This window comes from Rhincodon typus, chromosome 15, assembly GCF_021869965.1.
Source record: "Rhincodon typus isolate 14 chromosome 15, sRhiTyp1.1, whole genome shotgun sequence".
NCBI lineage: Eukaryota > Metazoa > Chordata > Chondrichthyes > Orectolobiformes > Rhincodontidae > Rhincodon > Rhincodon typus.
In genome coordinates, this window is record NC_063346.1 from 25,509,760 (window position 1) to 25,535,708 (window position 25,949).

Here is a 25,949-nt window from a genome sequence, read left to right on the forward strand (position 1 = left end):
GACTAGGACTCCCAAGTCCCTTTGCACTTCAGATTCCTGAATTTTCTCCCCATTTAGAAAATAGTCTATGCATCTATTCTTCCAACCAAAGTGCATGATCTCACACTTTCCCACGTTGTGTTCCATCTGCCACTTCTTTGCCCACACTCCTAACCTGTCTAAATTCTTCTGCAGTTCCCCACCTCCTGAATACTGTCTATCCCTCCACCTATCTTTGTATCATCTACAAACTTAGCCAAAATGCCCTCAGCTCCTTCATCTAGATCATTAATGTATAAAGTGAAAAGTTGTGGTCCCAGCACTGACCCTTGTGAAACACCACTATTCATCAGCTGCCATCCTGAGAATGAAACTTTTGTCCTCACTCTCTGCTTTCTGCCAGACAGCCAACTTTCTATCCACACTAGGACCTTGCCTCTAACACCATGGGCCCTTATCTTACTCAGCAGCCTCCTGTGCAGCACCTTGTCAAAGGCCTTCTGGAAGTCCAAGTAGATAACACTCATTGGCTCTCCTTTGTCTAACCTGCTCATTACCTCCTCAAAGAATTCTAACAGATTTGTCAAGCATGACCTCCCCTTGATGAAACTGTACTGGCTTTGGTCTATTTTACCATGCACTTCTAAGTATTCAGAAAATTCATCCTTCACAATAGACTCAAATCTTACCAATGGCCGAGATCAGGCTTATTGGCCTGTAATTTTCTATCTTTTGCCTTACTCCCTTCTTAAACAGGGGGGTAACATTAGTGATTTTCCAGTCCTCTGGGACCCTCCCTAACTCCAGTGATTTCAGAAAGATCACCACTAATGTCTCCACTATCTCTTAGGCTATCTCCTTCAGAATCCTGGGGTGTAGTCCATCTAGTCCAGGTGATTTATCCACTTTCAGACCTGTCAGTTTTTTCCAGCACCTTCTCATTGGTGATGGCCACCAAACGCACCTCTGCTCCCCCCACCCCATGCCTTTTAAATTTTTTGAACATTACTCGTGAAATTCCAAGAATTTCATTGCTTTACTCCATGTATATGTTCATGTATTATCTTTTAACACAACTGGTGAATGAGTATGCGAAGGTAATTTAAACTTTTCATCTGATTTGCTGCACCTAACCAGAAGTGGTTGGACACATTAAGCTTAGGTTACTTTTTGAAAAATGATACAGGTTTAACGATGATTTTTAGAGCACAAAGACAATTTCATCAAAAACAATGTGTACAGCAGTGATGGCTTCTCAGTTTAAATTTGTGAATGCAGTCTGGAAAGTTCTCATAACTAGTGAGTAATAACACAGGTGCTGAATCCATAAAATATGGAATAGTGATGACAGTCATGAAGAGGTTTACGTCAAAGATCAACCTGCTCAAATTTCTGAAGGAGAAAGTTGGTTGATAAACAACATCCCTAGGGCAATGAAAGGGATAAATCAGGTGGATAAAATAATCTGACCTAAATACATTAGGTAACAGGTGAGATGGTTATTTACAGGCCTTAAAGATCTTCATGTCACCATGGTGAATCCTGTTTAAAAATCCTAGCAGTTGCAATTGACAAATTTCCAACTTAGAATTTTAAATTGGATGAAACATTCACAAGTCAAATGTGAACTTTATTTTGCTGAGATCAATTGTAATTGAGGGATGAATTAATTAAAAAGGAATTTCTCAGAAAAATAAAACACATTTTAATGTATTTTCAAAGCCAACAGGTATTTAGAATTGAACAATTTATTTAACTACCTGGTGGAAGTATTAGCTGTTCTTGATTGTATTTTTTTTAACCAGTTTTGCTATAACACAATAGTATAAATGCTGCTCTCGATTTTCAAACCTTTCTTCGTTGAGTTGGAATGTTGTCTATATAAAGAGCCAACTGGCTAAAAACTTATTAATCAACTTAGATCCTGAATAAATGAAACTGCTAAGCTGCCACTGGAATGTGAACTGTCTAGGAAAGAAATTTAAGTTCTGACTGAAATTTGATTCCTTATACATTTTACTACTGAAGCATATAGTATTTCAGTAAGTTCAGGGTGTTACACAGAAGTGAGCCACTTGAACTTTGGCCTTCTAATATATGTTGACAATTGCCAGTTGCTTTTCTGACCTATTTTCTCACATTCCGTCTTCTCCAGTGAGGATTTTGCAATGGTGTGACGGTGAAATTGTCAGCATTGCCTTTCTTAATTTCATTGAAACTGCTGTAACCTCTGGAATCCGCACATGTAGGAAAATATGGAAATTCAGAAGTGGCCAAAAGTGATTCTACCTTTCTCCAGGACCAGCACTGTTGATTGCCATTATGGGAAATCAAAAAGTTGATGATAACTTCCAACCTTATACTGTCAGTCTCACTATAAAAATCCTTGAAAATGTTAGACTCATTGAATGAGGAGTAATTGTGATTTTAACAAGTTAATTTAGTTATTGCTAAACAGTCTCACTGGCCCTAATTAGCTAAGTGTTCATTGTGTTAGCAATAAAAATTCAATTTTTAAATGATCAAACTTTTTAAATTCAAATTCTATTATAATCCAATATTTTATTTCACTATCTGAAATGTAAATGAAAAGTGAAGAATATTAATTGTTTTTAACTCCCAGGTTTTCTGTGTGCAAATACTTCCAAGTGATCAGTTACTGTGCACCAAAGTAACATTTTGATTTAATATCAGATTTAAAGTGCTGACATCAAGGAATAAACTCATCTTAGGGGTCACTTGATCTTTTAGGTTAATGACGAGGAGCATTGCTTCACTGCTGACTGAAAAATCCAGCCCATTGGCTCGCTGCATGCCATAGAGAACCAGCCATGTGTATTTGCAGGCAGTTCAATTCAGAGTGCCAGAACTGAGTCGGGCTTAATCTTCACTGATTGTAATCATTGAACTATTTGAGTCTCCAAAATCTGTACTGGTGCCATTTGCCTTCCGAAAATGACAGTATGGTTAATTACAGCTCATACAAGTCTGATGATGGGTGCCAGTCAGGATTGTCCGCTCCATTCACTTTTAATTTCTTTTCTTCTCTCTCTTGTTTTCTTTTTGTTTTTCTTCTTTTATTTTACTTACCCCTTGTTGGAGAACTCTGTCATGATGATGCCGTTAGCAGCAGCGAGTGAGCCCAGCGCAGACTCTGAGAGTCCAGCGTGGGCTGGAGCAGGCCCGGCGCAGACTGGAGTGGGTGCAGCGCAGACTCTCAGTGAGCCCTGCGTGGGCTGGAGCGGGACTGGCGTGAACCTGGCACGGACTCGGAGCGCGCCCGGCGCGGACTCACAGCGAGCACAGACTCTTGAGCGGGCCTAGCGCGGACTCACAGCGAGCGCAGACTCAGAGCGGGCCCGGCACGGACTGCAGTGGCATTGGAATTGAGTTTGGGTTTCTGGCCGCTTCTGCGTCCAGTGCAGATTCATGGAGGTGGTGACAGAGGCATGTTTGGACCCAGTACGAGACCCGGCAACACTGGCAGTAGCTGCATCGGTGAAGTGGGCATGAATTGGACTCGTAATGGCGGTGGAGTCATGTTTGGGCCAGTGCAGGTCCCGACGGCATCGGTGACACCTGCATTAGCAAGGTCCAGCAAGGACTCATTGTAGCGAGGGTAGTGATGGAAGCAAGATGGCACTGAAAGTGTGGCAACTTTCACTCCAGCTGCAGCACAGCAAAGGGGAGTCATGCCTGGTCACCAGGCCTGTGGCCTGTGGTGGAGCACTTAACAAGGACTATAAAGTTGAATATTTTTTTCCTTTTTTTTTTCTAATTTTTCTGCCTCTATATTCTGTGTTTTGGTTTATTTTTCTGCGTATTAAAATGGCACTGGAGCGTGGTGATACTGTACAATTTTCAGCGTACGTTGTAACAAAAATACATGTGACAATAAATAAATCAAATCAAAAAAATGTGTCAAAGAAAATGTTTGATAAATTTGGAAGAAGTCTGCTATGTTTAGCATTAACAAAAAGCTGAGAGGGTAAAGAGTGACAACAGAGGTAGAAAACATCGGAGATGTAAAAAGTACAGAAGAGGATACTTGGGATTCATTTGGAGTTGAATTCAGAGAGGAGGCTCCAAAAACATCCCATCCTCAATGGTGGGGAATGCCCAGCACATCAGTGTGTGAAGACAATCCTGAAACATTTGCAACATTCATTATCCAGAAGTGCTGAGTGGATAATCCATCTCCACCTCCTCCTGAGGCCTCCACCATCGTTGATTTCAGTCTTCAGCCAATTTAATACATTCAACGGGATATCACTAAATGTTTGATACCTAATAAATGATACCTAACCACTACACTGCGAAGGCTCTGCCCCCAACAGTATAACTGAAAACAATTCTCAAACCAGCTGCACCAATCGTCAAGTTGTATGTGTCGCAACAGCACAGATATTTACCTGAGCTGGACCTCATTTTGTATGTCACTGGTGAGCTGCATACTGTAAACAGATCCTGTGTAATGGAGCTGGTTTGCCCACACATTCAGGGCTAGAGCCATTTCTACAGTAGGTAGTGAATCAGGTTTAGTGTCAGGCAGGAGCTTGGGAAGTTTTATTTAAATTATATGCTGCATACACCTCAAAGGTTTAAAAATCAAAGTCACTGTTGTTTACTCTCAATACCACTTAGTGGATAAGCACTGAGTCCAATTATAATGTGTCAGGAGCTGGCTGGCTAAGTTCAGTTAACAGCATACAACTGAAATCAGTCTGGACTATTCAAATCCATGCGAGTTTAGCACACTTCTGTGAAAGTATGGTCCTTGTTTGTTGCAAGCATTGTTTCTCAGATGGAAATCTTTAATTTCAGCTGGGTGGTTGGCATCTATTCGAGACGAAAAAAAAATGTTTCCGAACGGGGAGAAATATAGTCAGAGGAGTGAGTCACTTTTGGCTGCTCTTGTTCACCTAGTAGGACCTTGTTAGAACAGTGATTTGAGCAGATTACAGGAACAACAGCGCCTGTTTGGTCTTTTTGGCTGCATCTTGCTCATAGGACTGCCTTGAGGCTGTTTTACAATTACATCTAGAAAGAGAGGTGGTTGGGTGTCTTTTCCATAACTGCTGATTCATTAGTTTCTGTCAGTAGTTACATTGAGTGGCTCAATGCCATATTATTTGCCTTTGATTTTTTCCTTTACCACGTAGGAATGCATTTATTGAGCAGTGCCAGAGATCTAAAGGTGATGAAAGCTCTGTTCAATTTCTTATCATCATTCTGTTGAAGAAACCACTTCATCTAGTGCATTATAGATGCAACTGACTTAGCTATAAAACTGGCTTGTTATCAAGAACTAAACAATATTTTATTACTTTTACATGACAGCTCCTGCAGAGCCTATCAGAAATGTTATTCATGCACACAATCTGATAAGATCTCTTGACTGGCTGTCATAAAATGTAAAATTATTTTCATCATTGATCAGAAAGTCACTTTTCCCCCCAGACAATTGACAAATCTCTCAAGTCACAGGCTTTTTGAGGTATATGAACAAGAAGTTTGTTTCAGTCTACATTCATGCCTGGCTGTGTGGTTTCTCGCTCCTTCTGTTCTGTTGCCTGCTTTAAAAACTTGGACAAAATGACCCGACTGTGCCTAAAGCTGGATGATTCTGGCCATGATGTAGTCATTTCCATGACGATATATGGACTTCAAAGAATTACAGAATTGTTACAGTGCAGAAGGATGCCATTTGGCCCATTTGTCTCTCTGTTGGTTCTGTTACCTAGTGCCAATCTCCTGCTGCTTTCCCAAATCCATAAAAACCATTTTGATCCAAATAATCATCCAATGCCCTTTTAAATACCTCAACTGAACCCATCTCCATCATGTTTCCAGGAAGTGCATTCCATACTCTAACTACTCACTGTGTGAAAACAATTTTTCTCACATCACCCTTGCATTGTTCGCATTTCACTTTGACTCCATGCCCCCCTTTCTCTTTTTTCCCTTTTACAAGCACGAACAGCTTCTCCCTATCAACTCTGTCCAGCCTGCTTATGACTTTGAAAACTTCTACCAGATCCCCTCTTAGCTTTCTCTGTTCGAAGAACTGTCTCCAAACTCTTCAATCTATCCTAATACCTGAAGTTTCTCATTCCTGGAACCATTCTTGTAAACTATTTCTGCATTCTCTCCAGTGCATTCACATCTTTCCTCTAATGTGACACCCAGAACTGTCACAATACTCCAGCTGAGATCTAACGAGTGACTTGCACCAGTTCAATGTTATATCCCTGCTCTTGGGTCCTATGTTCCTATTAATAAAGCTAGGAACACTCTGTTATTTACCACTCTCACTGCCTGTCCTGCCACCTTCAATGATCTGAGCACATATATACCCAGGTCCCTCTGCTCCTGCACCCTCTCCAAAATGTATGCCCCTGTTGTCTTCCAATGTTCTTCTGACCAATATGCATCACCACTTACTTCTCTATACTGAACTCCTCTGCCACCTATCCTCCCACTCCACCAACCTGTCATTGTCCTTTTGGAATGTATGCTGTGTGATCTCCTCAAAGTTTACAGTTCGTCCAAGTTTAGCGTCACTTGCCAACTTTGAAATTGTCCTGTGCACACCAGGATCCAGATTATTTATATCTTGGATAAAACATGGATACCAATACTGACCGTGGGGAACTCCTCAACAAACCTTCCTCCAGCCTGAAACTTGACTTCTCTGTCTGTCATCTAGGACACATTTACTTTTATACCCAATACATGATCCACTTTTATCTACTCGGGACCATTTTGAGTTGAATTGCATCATTGAAATCATTGTGCACACTGTTATGTACTTATGCTTGAAATGTATTGTTGTGAACAAAATGTAATTGTCTACCTTTTCAAATGGGACTGTATGCTTTTCAATAGTGCCATCTTGTGACTCATTTTGAAAATAATTGCTGATATCACTCTATGGTTCCAGTTCTATAAAATCCTTGCATGCCCTTATCTTCTGAATTAGTTCAGAATGAAAAACCATGAAATTATAAATCAGTAAAATATGAAAAGCATTTCATGACGTCATAGGTCATGAGTGAATCTTAAACAATATATAGTTGTTGTGTATTCCATGATGTAATTATCTTGATTTCATTTCCTTGTGCCCATTGTTACTTTATCGTTTTATTTCTTGGTATTTATTCTGGACCGTATAGGCTAGGTTTATTCCATTTTAGCTTCATAGTTGTGAGATAGTTATTCATATTTCACAAATATTCCCTGGCTAACACATTGTGCATAACTGATCTATTTTCTATGCTATAGACCATGGACCACTGCTCAGTAGCGGCAATGTACAATGTACAATAGTAGCCATCTACAAGATTTATTGCAGAAATTCATCAGGGCCCCTTAGACTACTAAATCCATGATCATTGCCATCTAGAAGGACAATTGCAACATCTCCTCCCAGCCACTTCCCATTCTGACTCGAAAGTACAACACGATTGCTTCACTGTCACTGGGTCAAAATCCTGGAACTCTCTCCCAGCAGTCCTGGGTATAACTATACCAAATAGACTGCAGTGGATCAAGAAAGGAACTCACCATCTTCCCCAGGGCAACTAGGGATGGGCAATAAGTACTGGCCGTACCAGAGAAGCCCACACCCCTGAATGAATTTTAAAACAATACTGAAATGGTGGAGTGTTCATTTTAGGTTTTGAATGATGACCACCAGTTAGTTATTAGGAAATAAAGACCTTATTTTTGTAAAATGGTTATTCTTTTCTTAAAACAAATGTATATAATCTTTTCTGCAAGTTTACACTTTCATCCTTTTAAGATATGCTGAAGAAAGTTTGGAAAGCTGACACTGGCCTGCTTTGTAGAGAACTGCTGTTGCATTTATGATACTACAATGCAATGAATGAAAGTCAAATTCATGAAGTGCTCTATTCAAAAGAGTGCTCCATTCCTGTGACCCTGGAGTGTATGTGTGACCTGAACAATATCATGGATTTGAGTATAATTGGAGCTTCAGTGTATTTTGACATACTGCTCATATAATATATAATATAACGTAATATATAATACTGCTTATGAATATGTTCGACTTTAAGAAGCAGCAGAATAAGCTTTTCGCGAAACCACAATTTAGGGTATAAATGTAGCCTGGTGGGGATAGCAAGTAACTTTGAACCTATGATTCTCAAAACTTTTCACAACTGGGAGTTTCCTCACCCTGTGCCTAGGATGATTAAAAATGAATTGGTGCTAATTGATTGCCATGATTAATCACATTGCTATGATCATTGCAACTACCAAGATGCTAGAAGACAACTAATATGTACCTGAGATAACAAGGTGTAGAACTGGATGAACACAGCAGGCCAAGCAGCATCAGAGGAGCAGGAAGGCTGACGTTTTGGGCCTAGACCCTTTCCTACTATTTCTGAAACTAATATGTATCTGAACTTTTTTTCTTATCTGGCAATTCCTATGTTTCAAGTTATCCCTCCTTGAAAATGATCTCTCCTTACATTGTGTTAGCTATGCTAAACTGCAATGTAAATTGGATTGGGAAATTATGAAATAGGAGCAGAAGTAGACCATTCAGCCCCTCAAGACTGCCCTACCATTTAATAAGATCATGGCTGATCTGTTAGTTTTTTGAATTTGCTTTACCATCCACTCCCAATAACCTTAGATTCCTGTTAGGCAGGAAAATGTATCTACCTTCAGCTTATTAATATTCAATGACCATGCCTCCACCATCTTCTAAGTCTCAGAACCCATGAACAAGAAAAATTTCTCCCTATCTGTTATGAAAGGGCAAAACAGTATCCCCTAGTTGTGGACCCACCCAAAGGAGAAACACCCTTTCCACATCCACCTTTCTAAGACTATGCAGGATTTCATAAAATTCAATCAAGTTATCCTTCATTCTTCTAAAGCCCAATGGGAACAAATCCAGTCTGTCCAGACTCTCCTCAAAAATCAAACCACTCATTCCAGGAATCAATCTAGTAAAACTCCTTTGAACTGTCTCCAACGCATTTACATCCTCTGTTCTATAAAGAGGCCAAAACTGCACATGATATTTGAGATATGGTCTTACCACTGCCCTCTATAATTGGGTATAATATCATTGCTTTTATGTTCAATTCCATTTATCATAAAACAAAAGCATCCCATTAGCCACCTTCGTTATGTGCTATACCTTCATTATCAACCTTTTGTGACCCGTGCACCAGATTACCTAAACCTGTCTGGACCTTGAAAATTTGCAGTTGTTGCTGTATGTCAGTTCTTTCTTACCTACTGAATGCTCCCCAATGATTACAATAAAACAATTTTATCAAACAACCCAGAAAGTATAGAACTTTTTAAATGATAAGGGAAAAGGAAATCTCAATACGGGTCTTTTAAACACTAAAGAAACCATCAAATGCCTTGGCTAATCACAATGAAAACATATGGATATCTTTACATCAGTTTGATTTTCAATATCATCATTATTAATTATAACAGCCTCCCTCTCTTCCTTTAATCTAGATCTTTTTCCAGATGCTCAATTCCTCCAGCTCTCTTGTGGATTTGTAAATGGCTATTGAATGTTTATGAACTGTTTATGTGAGATATCATTTCATCATCTAAAAATGCAGTTTCCCTGCTTTTGTAAACTTTCCAATCCACCAACTGCACCCAAGTAGCAACCGGAACAGTGTTCCTAAAATCTTCCGGGGTCATGACCTCCCTCACATTTTAAAAAAATTCAGCTCATTTGATTGAACCATATCCGTGATCCCACAACATCTCTCTCTCGCTGTAACACATTCCGTGACTGTCTGGTACAGTTTATTTTTCCTGACAATACAAAATCTTAATTGATATGCATTAAGAGCCAGCTCATATGCATAAAGAATTGCATTTTTAACTGTTTCATCATTCAAAGATTTCTCTTCCAAAAGACTTGAACAAACATCCAATACCTTACTCACCAAAGCACTTTGCAAAAATAAGAGTTCCTGTTTTGTGTGAGATTAACTCAAGCAAAATATCCCTCAACTACATCCTAAGTCAATTTAGGCCCTTGGCAAAGATTCTGTGTCAAATCAAAACTTGGAATGGAACTGATTCATTGTCTGAACATTTCATTTCTCTTTCATCCCATATTTTAAGCTTTTCTTCAGCCTGTTCACATTGTCTGATTTCTTTATCTCACTGAAACGCTCTTTCCCTGTAATTTTCCTCTCTCGTTACTGTTTTTCTTTGAGTTTCTGACTCAAGCGGTTAAATTCCATTTGCTGTGTTCTTTCAAATTTGGCTTTGTTTATTTCTCTTTCCTTTTCCTTCTCTTTCTAATTGGAGTCTTTTTTTCATGGTTCTCTTTTTCTATTTAAAGCTGTGTGAATTACAGTTGAATCCTAGCCAATTCAATCTGCGTTGGCCTTGGCTCAACCTTTTTTGCTTCTTCCAATTCCCATATGCTGTACTATTGTATGAAACATCTCTACTTTTTCAGCCCCTTCTTTTATCTCTAACCTCAATACTTCTAATGTATTGAACCGAAGCTTGGTCAGTTGTTATTGGACCTTGGCGCCAAATCTTCACTCTCTAGAAAAGTCTTTGCAAATAACGGAGCCATCTAACTATGTTTTTCGGATAGGGAAATTCACCATGAATTCCTGTTAACTTAAGCCAATATTCAGCACTCCCATCACATTCTATGAACTCAGAATCTTTATATCAATTGTTTTGATCTCAATAGAGTGCAAAGACATTTTTTATTGTTTTTTGTTTAGAATCTGACAACTTGGTTATTTACTGAAGAATGAATTGACAAGGTTTTTCAACATAAATATCAAAAATTATTAATAATAAATATACTTTCTTAAATACTTGGGTTAAAAACATTTCAAAAACGATGAATTCAGTTAGTTATACTCTAAACTCAATTCCTAACGTTATATAAAAACCAAAAGAATTGCGGATGCTGTAAATCAGGAACAAAAACAAAGTTGCTGGAAAAGCTCAGCAGGTCTGGCAGGATCTGTGAAGGAAAAAATAGAGTTAACGTTTTTGGTCTGGTTCTGAGGAAGGTTCACCGGACCCAAAATGTTAACTCTGTTTTTTCCTAACATCATATCTCTCTACGTCCATAATATTCATACTCCTGATAAACTCAAGCCAAAAGGTTTACCAAAAACTGGGAGATTAACTGCTTGGTCGATTTACTATTTCAAAGGTTCAGATAAGTGCTGAGATTCATTGAACCTTCCGTTTACTGTCCCTGCATATCTCTTTCAATGTCCTACATTTGCAGACTCCTCTATCAAAGCAAACATCTCTAGCAATGCCACCTCTGGTCAGATGTCTCCTGGTGCTCATTTTTTTTAAAACTCTGAAGTCCTACATCTAACACACTCTCTCTCTCTTCGCCCCCACCCCAGTTCCTCCTCCACCCACCCTCCCCTCCCACACATCGCACCTTTGATATAGAAGAATTACAGCCTATTGTGGTCAGTTGATGTTAACAAGAGTTCTTTACACTTTCAGTCATCACACAAAGTTTCAACTGAACTCTGAAAAAGATGCTTTCTCTTCTGGTAGTCAGTTTGATCGAAGAGCTAAAAGTAATTTGATTGATCACTGGGCCACCCACATAATTGACTCTGTTGATCATTTTATCTCTATTGTTCATTGCCTGTGCAACCTGTTCACAGAATCAGTTTCTAAAGACCAATTATTTTTAAACCCATAAATAAGATCCTCGAGAACCCGAAGATAAAAATATAATGCTGCTCCCCACCAAGTTGCCTGGGCTATCACTCTCTTTTGCTGCGTGCCGCTCAGCTGAAACACACTACTCTTTGGAATGGCAGCATGCAACATTTTTCCTTCTATGTTTATTGAACGTGTCTACATTTGTTACTCCTTCAGATTTTTTCTAATACACAGGTACAAGGACAATTTACTGCAGAAACCACTACTTAGATCTGTTTGTGAGCTCTGTTTTCAAACCACTGACTCCCTGGCTGAACAAGTTTTGTTTGCAGCCTTGCTGTTCTATTTGACCTTGAGATGACCTTCCAACCACATGTCTGGCCCATCACCAAGACTGCCTCCTTCCACCTCTGTACCGTTACATAACTTGACCCCAAGGCTCAGTTCTTCTGCTGTTAAAACTTCATCCATTTCTAGACTTGATAATTGTCTAACACACTGCTAGCACTTGCCTGTTCTACCATTCATTGTGTGTCAGCTGCAAAGACCTTAACATAGCACAGTACAGGCCCTTCAGCCCACGATGTTGTGCCGACCTATTATCCTACTAAGATCAATCGACCCTGCATACCTTACATTTTACTATCCTCCATGTGCCTATCCAAGAGTCGTTTAAAAGTCTCTAAAGTATCTGGCCTCTGAAGTTCCATTCTAAACCTCTACCCCCCCACCTGTTATTCCTCCTTTAAGATGCTTCTTAGAATAACTAAATTGACAAAGCTGTTGATAATTGCCTTAGTATGTGACTCAGTGTAAAATTCTGTTTTATAATGCTTCTGTTAAGTGCTTTTATAAATACACATTGTACAATCTAGATCTGCATCTCTAAATTGGTTGTTTATCTTATGACATCTGATCAGTTAAGTCATAATTTATATTCTTTCATTAACAGGTTATTTGGCCTGAAGGATATTATCCATTCAAACTGTACAAATCCTCATGAGCTGGTACTCAATGTGAATCATGCATGGCCTGCATATGCAAATCCTGCAATCCTTCTTTTACTTTACTATATAATAGCAACGCTCCTGAAGCTGAAGAGAAAAATATCTTATCAGACAGTAAGTGAAAATGTATTTAACATTCTAGCATCATGCATTGGCCATCTAACAACAGCAGTTGAATATGAATTGTTCTTAGCTCCAAGTTTAATTAGTTCTTGTTGAATTTAAATGAAAGGAATTCTGCTGGAAACCGATCCAGTTTTGTTAACAGTTCAATATGATGAATGTGTTGGAATTGTGGCTTCCTGGGGTTTCAAAGTTAAACTTCTGTTCAGACAATAGATGTAATTAATGTCTTGGAAAGCAATAGTTGTCTGAAGATAATGCAGAACAGGAAGTTCCCAAGCTTCATCGGCCAATGGTGAGTTGCCATGGGGATTGAGGGGGTGCTGGAGAATAAGTGCAGGACAGGTTGCTGATTGTTTATAGTTAACTAGTTCCCAGGGTGATGCTAAGTTATGCAGGCTAGGCAGGAAAGTTAGATAACATTGCTGGGGCTGGCATTCATAAAATTGGATTTTGACACTGATTTTACACCATCTGCCCAGTGCCAGGCCAGTAACAACCATGTTTGTATAAAGCTTTTGTTGGGAAGACTGTCCCATTAAAATATGACAGAGCGATAGAAGATATTGTTAATGCTTTCAAATGGCAAATAGTGATGATCTACTCACTGATGCTCAGTTTGGGATCCATCAGGGCCATTCAGCCCCTGACCTCATGATAGCTTTGGTCCAATCATGGACAAAAGAGCTGAATTCCAGAGGTGAGGTGAAAAAGACATCAAGGTAGCTAGAACATTGAGGAGCCCTGGCAGAATTAAAGCCAATGGAAATTGGAGAAATCTTTCCATTGGTTGGTGTCATACCTAGCACAAAAGGAAGATGTTGTGTGATTGATTGCGGTCAATCATCTCAGTCCCAGGACATCACTGTAGGAGTTCCTTCGGGTTGTTTCCTTGGCCCAAAAATCTTCAGCTTCTTCATCAAAGACTTTTCCTGCATCATAAGGTTAGAAACGAAGATGCTCACTGACAATTGCACAATGTTCAGCACCATTTGCAACTCCTCAGATACAGTTGCAATCATATCCGTATGTAGCAAGCAAACATTCAGACTTGGTGTGATTTGTAGCAAGTAACATTTGCGCCAAATGTATGCCAGCCAAAAGCCATCTTTAGCAAATAAGAACCTATCCATCTCCCCTTGATATTCAATGATATTACAATCACTGAATTTCTCACTATCAACATCTTGAGGTTTAAAGTTGACCAGAAACTGAAGTGGACCCACCACATAAACACAGTGGCTACAAGAGCAGAAAGAGGTTCAGAATTTTGTGGTGAGCAAAGCACCTCCTGACTCCCCAAAGCCTGTCCAATATCTGCAAGGCACAAGTCAGGAGTGTGATGGAATACTCCCCACTTTGCTTGGATGGCTGCAGCTCCAACAACACTTGAGAAACTTGGCACTATGCAGGACAAAGCAGCACTCTCCATTGACCCCTCACCTAACATCTTCAGCATTCAATCCTTTCACTGCAAACATATATCAGCAGTGTGTACCATCTACAAGATGCAGTGCTCAACTCCTCATGGCTCCTTTGATAACACCATCCAAACCTATTACTTCTACCAGTTAAAAGGGCAAAGACAACAGATACACAGGAACGGCACCACATGCAAGTTCCCCTCTAAGCTATAGACCATTCTGACTTGTAAATATATCACTGTTTCTTCAATGTCACTGGATCAAAATCTCAGAATTCCCTTCTTAACAGTACTATGGGTATACCTACACCAAATGGACTGCAGTGATTCAAGAAGGCAGCAATCTACCAGCTTCTCAGGGCAATTAGGGTCAACAATAACCTCAGCCTTGGTAATAATGCCCACACCGTTTTAAAATATTTTTTTAAAAACCTGTTTTGTTGAGAGCAGCAGTTGTGGACAGGTCATGGGCTGGATTCCCTGTCTGTTGTTTTCATTTTTTCATTGTGGAACATTCCTTATTGCTGAGGGAGGTTTGTGCAGTCAGTGATCAGTAAACAAGGTCATCTGCAAATTTTTAATTTACATTTTTATTTATTCTGGCAGCAGCCCTCAAAAACTTCAATATTTTTGTGCCCTGGTGCAATGTATTGGAATCATAAGCACTGCTTCTGGTGACTAATGACGTTGGAATGCTTCAAACTTCGCTGATTAATTTTTCTTTTGCATGAATGGGATGCATGGTCTTGATGCAACATGCTGTTTTTAAATGGTCTCTTTGTACTGCGACGCCACACCCTGAAGAAGCAGACTTTGTTGTTTGTGCACATTAGTTCAATCGACTATATTCTTGTTCATGCCTGCAAAAATGGTAGTGGCTCTTTTTAAAAACTCAGCCATGAGAAGACTGCGAAGATGCAAACGACACAATAAATTCTCCCTTTGACCCCTGTCCCACCCTGCTCACCACAGCCCACAAAAACTCTAAACAACTTACTCCTCACCTTAAACATATGCCCTCTAGTCTTGGATGTGTCTGCTGTGAGGAAAAGATTCTATTTCAGGAGTAAATTTCTTTGCTACATTGGACTTAAAAGATACTTTTTTTCCTTGCAAATGAAATTTCCAGTGCAACCACTTCCATGTGAACAACTCTGTTTGATTCTGGCCACTGACAGCAGTTTGAGGTCAGCTATTTCCCAGAAGTACAAGTGTTGATGATTATTTAAAAAGAATAATTCAAATGACAGGATAACTTGATTTTATATGCAGAAGTATAGCTTATTACTCTGCGTAGGACATGATAGACATTGAACAATTAGCAGGCTCAGAATTCCTGATATCCATCTGTCCAAGTAACCCCTTAAGACAGTACCTGGCATCACTTGGAGTAGTAATGTTAAATTGAATCAATCTGCCATCCAAGCTGAAAGAGTGGGAAGGACAGGAGGTGTTAATAGATACGTGGGATTTAAAAAAAAAAAATGTTCGGTAAACTCCATTGTTGGATCACAACACTGCTAGTGAAATAAGGCTCCAGTTCCTTTGGTGGTTATCTTTTCTGTCCAGAATTCAGACAAATAAAAATGGTGTGGGAACGTAGACTCCCAATACATCATCTTCCCCCAATCTGCCTACAAGGCCAAATTGTTTGTCTGCCCTTGGCCAGCCAATGTCCATCAGCATGGAGACCTCATTGAACAAATGCAGACATCTTCTGTGCATCAACCCTCCTTTCCATATTCTGCCAATAGCTGATATTCATCAATAAGTTTGATAAGTAAATGACAACTATTGATTCGTATGAGCATTATACTTTTGAATATTTTCAGAATGATGGAATGCAGAAAAGTGGAGAAGAAGTTGAACTGACAAACATAGAGCCTGGGTCAATGAAACAGAATGAATCCGAAGATGAAGCTAAAGTAAGTAATAACAAGCGCAAATTCAGTAAAAGTACCATTAAATAGAAATCAGAAAAAGATGTGATCCCTTAAGGTGGCTACCTTCAAATGTTGATAGCCACTCCAAGTAGGTGAAAAGTCAGCACACCTCAGACTATAAGATGTGGGAGCAGAATTTGGCCCATCGTTTCTGCTCCACCATTCAATCACGGCTGATATATTTCTCCATGCCATTCTCCTGCCTTCTCCTCATAACCCTTGATCCCAATATTAATCAAGGACCTATCTATCTCTGTCTTCAAGACACCCAATGATTTGGCCTCCACAGCCCTCTGCAGCAAAGAGTTCCACAGATTCACCACCCTCTGGATGAAGAAATTCCTCCTCATCTCAGTTCTAAAGGGTCATCCCTTCACTCTGAGGCTGTGCCCTCGGGTTCTAGTCTCTCCTACTACTCGAAACATCCTCTCCATGTCCACTCTATCTAGGCCTGTCAGTTTTTTTGCAACTTTCAATGAGATTCCCCCTTATCCTTCTAAACACCATTGAATGTAGACCCAGAGTCCTCGATCACTCCTCATATGACAAGTCCTGCATCTCTGGGATCATTATTGTAAACCTCCTCTGGACCCCCTCTAATGCCGGCACGTCCTTCCTTAGATATAGGGCCCAAACCACACTCAATATTCTACATTTGGTCTGACCAGAGCCCTATACAGCCTCAGCTGTACATTGCAGTTCTTGTATTCTAGCTGTCTTGAAATGAATGCTAACATTGTATTTACCTTCCTAACTGCCAACTGAACCTTCATGTTAACCTTAAGAGAATCTTGAACTAGGACTCCCAAGTGCCTTTGTGCTTCAGATTTCCAAAGCCTTTCCCCATTTGGAAAATAGACTGTGCCTCAATTCTTGCTACCAAAGTGCATAACCTCACACATTCCCATATTATATCCATCTACCATTTCTTTGCCCACTCTCCTAGCCTGTCCAAGTCCTTCTGCAGCCTCCCTGCTTCCTCAACATTACTTGTTCCTCCACCTCTCTTTGTGTCATCTGCAAATGTAGCAACAACGCTCTCAGTTCCTCATTCAGATTGTTAATGTATAATGGGGGTAGCAAGAACTGCAGATGCTGGAGTCAGAGTCAATACAGTGTGGAGCTGGAGGAACACAGCAGGTCAGGCAGAATCAGAGGAACAGGAAAGTCTACGTTTCGGGTCTGGACCCTTCTTCAGGACATTAACATATAATAGGAATAATTGTGGTCCCAACACAGTCCCCTGCGGAACTCCATGAAAAAGACCCCATTATCCCCACTTTCTGCCTTCTGCCAGTCAGCCAATCCTCTATCCATGCCAGTACCTTGCCCCTAGCTCTGTGGGTTCTTATGTTATTTAGCAGCCTCCTGTGTGACACATTCTCAAAGGCCTTCTGGAAATCCAAATAGATCACATCCACTGGCTCTCCTCTGTCTACCTTGCTCATTACCTCCTCGAAGAATTCCAACAGATTTTTCTGGCAAGACCTCCCCTGACAAAGCTGTGCTGATTCAGCTCTATTTTAACTGTGCACTTCCAAGTACGCTGCAATCTCATCCTTCATAATGAACTCTTTAAAAAAAACTTATCAATAACTGAGGTCAGACTAACCGGCCTATATTTCCTGTCTTCTGCCCCGCTTAATGTAATTTTATATTAGCAATTTTCCAGTCCTCTGGAATCCTCCCTGACTCCAGTGATTCCTAAAAGATCATTAATACCTCCACAATCTCCTTCATAACTCTGGGGTGCAAGCCATCTGGTCCAGGTGATTTCTTCACCTTCAGACCATTCAACTTCCCCAACACCAACTCCTTAGTGATGGCCATGAATCTTTTGAAATTCAGGTATGCTGCTGGTGTCTTCCACTGTGAAAACTAATGCAGAGTACCTATTCCATTCCTTTGCCACTTCTTTGTTCCCTATAAATACTTTTCTAGATGTCAAATGTCTACTGTTGCCTTTCTCTTCCCTTTTGTATGTTGCAAAGTTGGGTAAAGTATTTGTGGATTGGAACACAGCACATTAGAATTTAATGTTTTTAAAATGATGGTGGTGGGTGTGGAGAAAACAGTGCAAGATCCCTTTAAAAAATGATGTGTCTTGCTCGGTTTAGAGATTTTAAAAAATGTCTGCAAGAAGCAACAGGTGCACAGAGAGTTCCTGAAATTGAAGCAATTGTATCGGGGGCTATGTGGTTAGCAACCCAGGCAGTAGTTTGTTTAGACAACCAGTTTGAATATCAGCCGATTAATTTAAACCAGGCACTTAGAGACAAAAAAAATTAAGTTTAAATCTGATGGTTTTGAACACCTAGGACCAATTCTATTGTAAGAAATTGATAGGTCATCAAAAGTATAAAGAAGAAGAAATTTGAAAATTGGGGTAAGAGCAACTGTCATATACTGGAGATAACAACCCATCAGTTCCAAAGAGAAAATCACCGGCTGTCTCAGAATTCTCTAAACTCTCAGAATAACCATCATCTAACTAAAGGTATTCCTGGCACAAGAATTCAATGGAGGAGGATATTTCTGACTGAGGATAAGTGGAGAGCATGCGGAGCATTCCGGAAGATGTATTCTGGCTGTAGTTTTGGGAGATTAAGTTTTAATTTAATAATTTTCATTTTGGTTTATATAAGTGAGACTTATATTTATTGGAACAGCATACCATTAGAGTTTGGTTTTATTTGGGAATAGTTAGTAGGTAAGGGGGAATTGTGTGTTTTTTTTAGTAGTTCTGTTAACTTGTTCACTGTTAAAGTCTGATTTTTTAAAAAGAAATTACTTATTGGTTATAGAGTGACTGTTAGCAGTTCATTTCATTTAACCTCTCCTTTATAACAGTTTGGGGGCTCAGGTCCAGGATCTAGTTTGTGTATCAGATCTGTATGGATGCGAATGGGTTTAGAAAGATTTGGAATACAAAAGGTCCCCGCAGATTTAAATAGACTTGGGGATTAGTGTCCTAGATCTTTAAATAAAACTTAGGTGAGAAGTGGAAAATCTGTTTAATTGTGGTTACTTGCAGTTGCTTAAATCAAAAGTGGGGGAAATGGCTCTTAACCTTGCTAGAGAGGTTCTAGGGTTTGAAGATGCTTCCCAAATTTGCCAAGAAAGTTTAGAAAGACAGAGGAAGGATATACTTTTAGATTTAGCGAACAGGCTAGAATTGGGTTTAACTAGGAATAAGAAGAAAGCTGAAATTTAAAGGAGTTAGTCAAGCATTTAGGTATACCAGAGAAACTGTCAAGTGCAGTGGAGTTTGAAAAAGTTAAATTGCAAATTAGAAGATAAAAATAATTGGAGTTAGAAGATAAAGACAGAGAAAGAAAATCCCTGGCTGAAGAGAAAGAAAGGGAACTGAAACAGTTTGAATTATGGTTAAATGTAGAACAAAAAGAGAAGGAAAGAATCGCTCTGTCAGAGGAAAAAGAAAAAGAGAGTTTGAACTTTGAAAGCTGACAAATAAACAGGAGAGTCAATTTAAAAGGATGGAGATGAAGGTAGAAGGTAGGTTAATGAGAAGGAGAGTGATGATGAGCAAACCCATCGTACCCAAAGACACTGTACGGATATATACAAATGTGTCAAAATATTACCAAAATTCGATGAAAAAGATGTGGGAGCCTTTTTCATTTCCTTTAAGAAATTGGCTAAACAGATGAATTGGCCAGAGACTATGTGGGTAATGTTAATTCAGACTAAGTTGGTAGGCAGGACTAATGAGGTGTTTGCAGTGCTGTCAGATGAGGTGTCAAGAGATTATGAAGAAGTCAAACAGGCTATTCTGAGTGCCTACGAATTGGTACCATAAGCATATAGACAACAGTTCAGAAATATAAGGAAGGAACCAGGTCAGACTTGTATCAAATTTGAAAAAAATTCAACACAACAACGTCGATAGAAGGGTAAGAGCCTTAAAGATAGAAAAGACATATGAGGATCTTAGAGATGTTATTCTGCTGAAGGAGTTTAGAAACTCAATTCCAGAAATGATGAGGACTCATTCTGAAGAACAGAAAGTTAAAAGCTGCAGAGATGGCAGGCAAATATATGTCAGTGCATAAATCGAAATTTAGCTTTCGACAGCAATTTCATTCCGTGAGGGATAGAAATTGGGAAAGAGGGAGATTTTTCAGTGAAAAACAAAAAGTAGATCACACTGGGAACAGATTACCACCTGTGAAAAAGGAAACCGAAGAGGGTGAAAACAATGCGAAAGGCGTCAGCTGTTTCCACTGTAATAGAGGGGGCCATATAAAGTCACAGTGAGGCTTTGGGAAAAGGGATGTGGTAAAGTAAGCTAAACCAGTGGGATTAGTTGAAGTAGTGAAGAAAATCCCAAGGAGCTGCAGGAGAGTGCGCAGCCTGGTCATGGACTGGATAGTAAGATAGTGCCTGATCTCTTCAAAGGCTTCACCTCTGTGGGTAAGGTTTACTCAGGTAGCACAGGGGGAGAAGGTAAATAAGTTACAATATTGAGAGATACAGGAGATGATCTGTCTCTAATAGTAAGAGATGAAAGTATTTGCACTCCTTCTGAAATATTACCCGAGAGGGTGTTAATCTGTGAAATAAATGGAGAGAGATTTAGCATTCCCCTGTATAAGAATTGGCTGCAAAGTCCAATCAAGACTGGGGAAGTGACAGTGGAAGTGATGGAAAGAGTATCTAATCCAAGAATACAGTTGTTCTTGGAAACGACCTAGCCGGATCAAAGATAGTAGCGATGCCCATTGTAGTGGAGAAGCCTGAAGAAAATCTGGGAACTGTAGAGTTAAGAGAAAAATATCCTGGAATTTTTCCGGACTCTGTCATGACAAGATCCCACAGTCATAAGTTAAAGCAAGAAGGGAAAACCAAAGAGAAAGACGAAGGAGTTGAGGTCCAGTTAGCTGACACCCTGTTTGAAGAAATGGGAAAGGAAGAACCTGAAAAGGTAAAGGATCAGGCAGAGGTGTTTTTCTGAAAGACTAATGGAGTTACAACAAAAAAGATGAGACAATAAAAGATTTATATCGTAAAGCCTACTCAGAAAAGGAATCAGAATATATTCCAGCATGTTATTGCCTTACGGATAGAATCCTAAGGCAGAAATGGAGACTTTGGCAAGTTAATGCAGAGGAGAAATGGGTGGAAGTTCACCAGATTATATTACCGGTAGCATACAGACAGGAAGTATTGTGGGTAGTACACAAATTACCTGTGGAAGGCCATTTAGGAGTGAGGAAGACTCGGTCCAAGACACAAAAACATTTCTATTGGCCTGGATAAAGATGTGGTTGAATTTTGCCATGCCTGTCGTATGTGTCAGATGGTCGGAAAGCCACAGGCAGTCATAAAACTAGGACCTTTGATGCCAATTCCTGCCTTTGAAGAACATTTCACATAGGTTATGATTGATTGTGTAGGTCCGCTCCCTAAAACCAAAAGTGCTAACCGTAATGGGCATGTGTATCAGATTTCCGGAGGCAGTTTCATTTTGGAAAGTTAAGGCAAAAAATGTTGTGGAGGAGTTGCTTGCTTTGTTTCCCCATTACGGACTATCCAGGAGATTCAGTCAGACCACGGGTTCAATTTTACTGCCAAATTGTTTGTTTAACAAGGTCATGGATAGTTTAGGCATCCAACACTTTAAATCAAATGAATACCATTCTGAATCCCAGGGAGCATTGGAATGGTGTGCATCAGATCCTCAAGACCATGATGAGGGCTTATTGCCAGGATTACCCACATGATTAGGACAAGGGTATCCCACTTACATTGTTTGCTATTAGAGATGCTCCAAATGAATCGACTCCGTTTACTCCATCTAAATTGATATTTGGACACGAAGTAAGAGGGCCATTAAAATTAATTAAGGAAAAGTTGATAGGTCTGAAGTCAGAGATCTCACAGTTGGATTATGTATCTGAGGTGAGAGAGAGATTAAACAGAATAGGTGAATTAGTTAGACAACATTTGAAGGTGGCACAGCATCTAATGAAGCAGCTAAGAAATCTAAAATTCATACATTTGCCCATGGGGATAAAATATTGGTGCTGTTACCAGTGGTAGGAGATCCCTTCAAAGCAAGGTTTAGTGGTCCCTGTCAGATTGAGAAGAAGTTAAGTCAGGGGAATTATCTGGTAAAGATGCCAGATCGAAAATTATCAGGTAGATCATGTGGATATGCTGAAACCTTACTATGATGGGGAAAGGGAACTGGAGAAACAGGTATTAGTTGCTGCCCCTCAGAGTGAGGAATCAAATCCAGATGCTTTGGATTTTGAGGGCCTCAGAATAAATTGGATAATGAGGAAGTCATGAGGAAGAATGGGATAGGGTAGTGAGCTATCTGTTTTGTGAACAGAGGACTTCATTGAAAGGCTTGTTGCAGCAATATGAGGATATGCAGGAACAGAATTGGGAGGACTAATCTTATAGTGCATGAGGTTGAAGTAGGGAATGCTGTTCAGATAAAACAACACCCCTACAGGCCTAATCCTCTCGAAACAGCACAGGTACAGAAGGAAGTGGAAGCAATGTTCCAAAAAAAAAAAATCGTCGAGCCGAGTCAAAGCGAGTGGAGTTCGCTGATGTGTTGGTTCCCAAACCTGACGGTACTCGATGATTTTGCATAGATTATTGAATGGTCAACATTGTGACTAAATCAGACTCCTACCCAATTCCAAGGCTGGAGGACTATGTGAAAAAAGTTGGACAAGCCACTTACATTCACAAAGTTAAACCTACTTCGTGGTTACTGGCGCGTACCTTTGTCGGAGAGAGCAAAAGAAGTTTCTGCTTTTGTAACCCTGAACGGGCTATATTGATTTAAAGTCAAGCCCTTTGGAATGAAGAACGCACCAGCCACTTTTCAAAGACTTATGAACAGAGTTGTGGCAGGACTGATTAATTGTGCCATCTATATAGATGACTTTGTGATCTTTAGACACTCATGGACGGATCACATGGGGAATTTGGCAGAGCACTTTGAGGGATTACGGAAGGCAAAGTTGGTCATAAATTTGGCAAAGATAGAATTTGTGAAGGCGGAAGTGACATTCTTAGGACACAGACATCAGACACAGACGGATAACACCAAGGAACGTGAAGACAAAGGCCATAGAGGAATTTCCAAGGCCAACCTTGAAGGAAGAGGCGTTACGACTTTTGGGACTGAGCGGATTCTACAGGAAGTGGTGGTGTAGTGGCACTGCTGACGGATTTGTTAAAGAAGAACATGAAATTCCAATGGACAGACCAATGCCAGGCGGTATTTGAGAATTTAAAAGCAGTGTTAACCACCCCATCAGTTTTAGCCATGCCAAATTTCTCAAAACTCTTTAAAGTCGCTATCAACACAAGTGATATAGGGGTTGGAGCTGTGTTGTTACAGGAAGATGATTGTGGAATTGAAAGGCCAATGGGTTATTTTTCAAAGAAACTCAATATCCACCAGACAAAATATTCAACTGTTGAAAAACAGTTATTGAGTTTGATACTGGCCTTACAACATTTTAATGTTTATGTTGCAAACAATGTATCAGAGATGGTTGGGTACACTGACCACAACTCTTTGACATTTTTGGAAAGATTTAAAGAGCACCAGACTATTTCTTTGGAGTCTTACGTTACAAGCATTTCATTTACAGACTGTACATGTTGTGAGTCATGAAAATGTTATTGCAGATGCGTGATCCTGGGTTTAAAAGGCAAAATGCGTATATGAGATAGAAATGGTCATGCTCAATGTTACATATGTATATAGAATTAGTATGAAATGTGTAACTTTAGATTAATAAACTATGGATCTAGTAATAATTTCATTAAGGTATAGGAGAGAAAAAAGTCCATTTTTTCATCATATTGGTTTTTTTTAAGGGGGGAGGTGTTGCAAAGTTGGATAGAGTAATTGTGGATTGGAAGGCAGCATGTTAGAAATTGATGTTTGTAAAATGATAGAGGGAGAAAGAGTATGTGGTCCCTTTAAAAGTTATGCGCTTTTCTTTTAAAAAGTGTCTGCAAGAAGCAACAGGTGCACAGAGAGTTCCTGAAATTGAAACATTTGTATCAGGGGGCTATGTGGTTAGCAACTCAGGCAGTAGTTTGTTTAGGCAACCAGTTTGAATATCAGCCGAATAATTTAAACCAGGCACTTGGAGACGAAAAACCAATTAAATTTAAATCTGATGGTTCTGACAAACTAGGACCAATCTTATTGTAAGACACTGAAAAGTCATCAAGGGTATCAAAGAAGAGGGCATTTGAAAATCAGGATAACTAGAGATAACAAACCATCAGCTCTAAAGAGAAAATCACCGGCTCTCACGGAATTCTCTAAGGTCTAAAATAACCATCATCTAACAAAAGGTATAGCGGCACTCTTAGCTAATATTCCTGACATAAGACGTCAACAAAGAGAGGCATTCCTGACATAAGAATTCAATGGAGAAAGGTGTTCCTGACTGAAGATTAGCAAAGAGGACATGGAGCATTTTGGAAGATGTATCCTGGCTGTAATTTTGAGATTAAGTTTTAATTTTTTTTTGTTTTGGTTTATGTAAGTGGCACTTGTATTTACTGGAATAGCATATCATTAGAGTTTTGTTTTATTTGGGAATAGATAGTAGTTAAGGGGGAATTGTCCGGTTTGTTGTTAGTTCTGTTAATCTGTTTACTGTCAAAATAAGATAGATAAATTGTTACTTGTTGATTATAGAGTGACTGTCGGGAGTTCATTTCATTTAACCTCCCCTTTATAACAGATATCTAAAAACCTCTTTTAAATTACGAGCTGCTTACCTTCATATTTCATCTTCTTTCTCTTTATTTTTAAAGGTTTCCTACATCTTTGGTTTTCCATTAATCTTCACCACATGTATATGTAATTGGTATTGAATGGCAGATTTTTGCTGACCTTGGATCCTGGACTCTTTATGTTGCTCAGTGCAGTTGCCCAATTATTGTAATCCTAGGGGATCCGTTTCTTTGAAGGGGGGAAAAAGTCGGAATGTTTTTATGTTTTGGCCAGGTACAAGTTCTAGCAGTTGTTGCAATTATGCGTGCCATAATCTGTATAGAAATGAACATAGTCATGTTTGGAGAAATGCTTATATCTGTTCATATAATTAAAAAAACTTTATCACGACCAAATGAATAAGAAGTATCAACACGATCGTTCAAGCCTACCAACTCCCACAGCAACCTAGAATACACCTCCTCTCACCCACCTTTCTGCAAAAATGCCATCCCCTATTCCCAATTCCTTCGCCTCCGCCACATCTGCTCCCGAGATGAGGCATTCCAGATGTCCTCGTTTTTCAAGGACCGAAACTTCCCCTCCACAGTGGTCGAAAACGCCCTCGACCGTGTCTCCCGCATTTCCCGCAACTCATCCCTCACACCCCTTCCCTGCAATAACAACCAAAACAAAATCCCCTTCGTCCTCACATACCACCCCACCAACCTCCGAATCCAACGCATCATCCTCCGGCACTTCCGCCATCTGCAATCCGCCCCCTCCACCAAAGACATTTTTCCCTCCCCACCCTTATCTGCTTTCCGGAGGGACCACTCTCTCCGTGACTCCCTTGTCCACTCCACACTCCCCTCCAGCCCCACCACACCCAGCACTTTTCGCTGCAACTGCAGGAAGTGCTACACCTGCCCCAATACCTCCCCCCTCACCCCCATCCCAGGCCCTAAGAAGACCTTCCACATCAAACAGATGTTCACCTGCACATCTGCTAATGTGGTATACTGCATCCGCTGTTCCCGTTGTGGCCTACTCTACAT

General features: G+C 39.9%; 1 protein-coding gene across 3 annotated transcripts in view; it reads left to right on the plus strand.

The window, feature by feature from the left end:
- The window catches only part of piezo1 (piezo-type mechanosensitive ion channel component 1), a 322,059-nt gene that overhangs the window by 179,340 nt on the left and 116,770 nt on the right, over positions 1 to 25,949 (plus strand). For all 3 annotated transcript variants that reach the window (XM_048605766.1, XM_048605768.1, XM_048605767.1), the window contains exons 8-9: positions 12,620 to 12,788; positions 16,053 to 16,145. In XM_048605766.1, the coding sequence (XP_048461723.1) occupies positions 12,620 to 12,788; positions 16,053 to 16,145 (262 nt within the window). The remainder of the gene's footprint in view (positions 1 to 12,619; positions 12,789 to 16,052; positions 16,146 to 25,949) is intronic.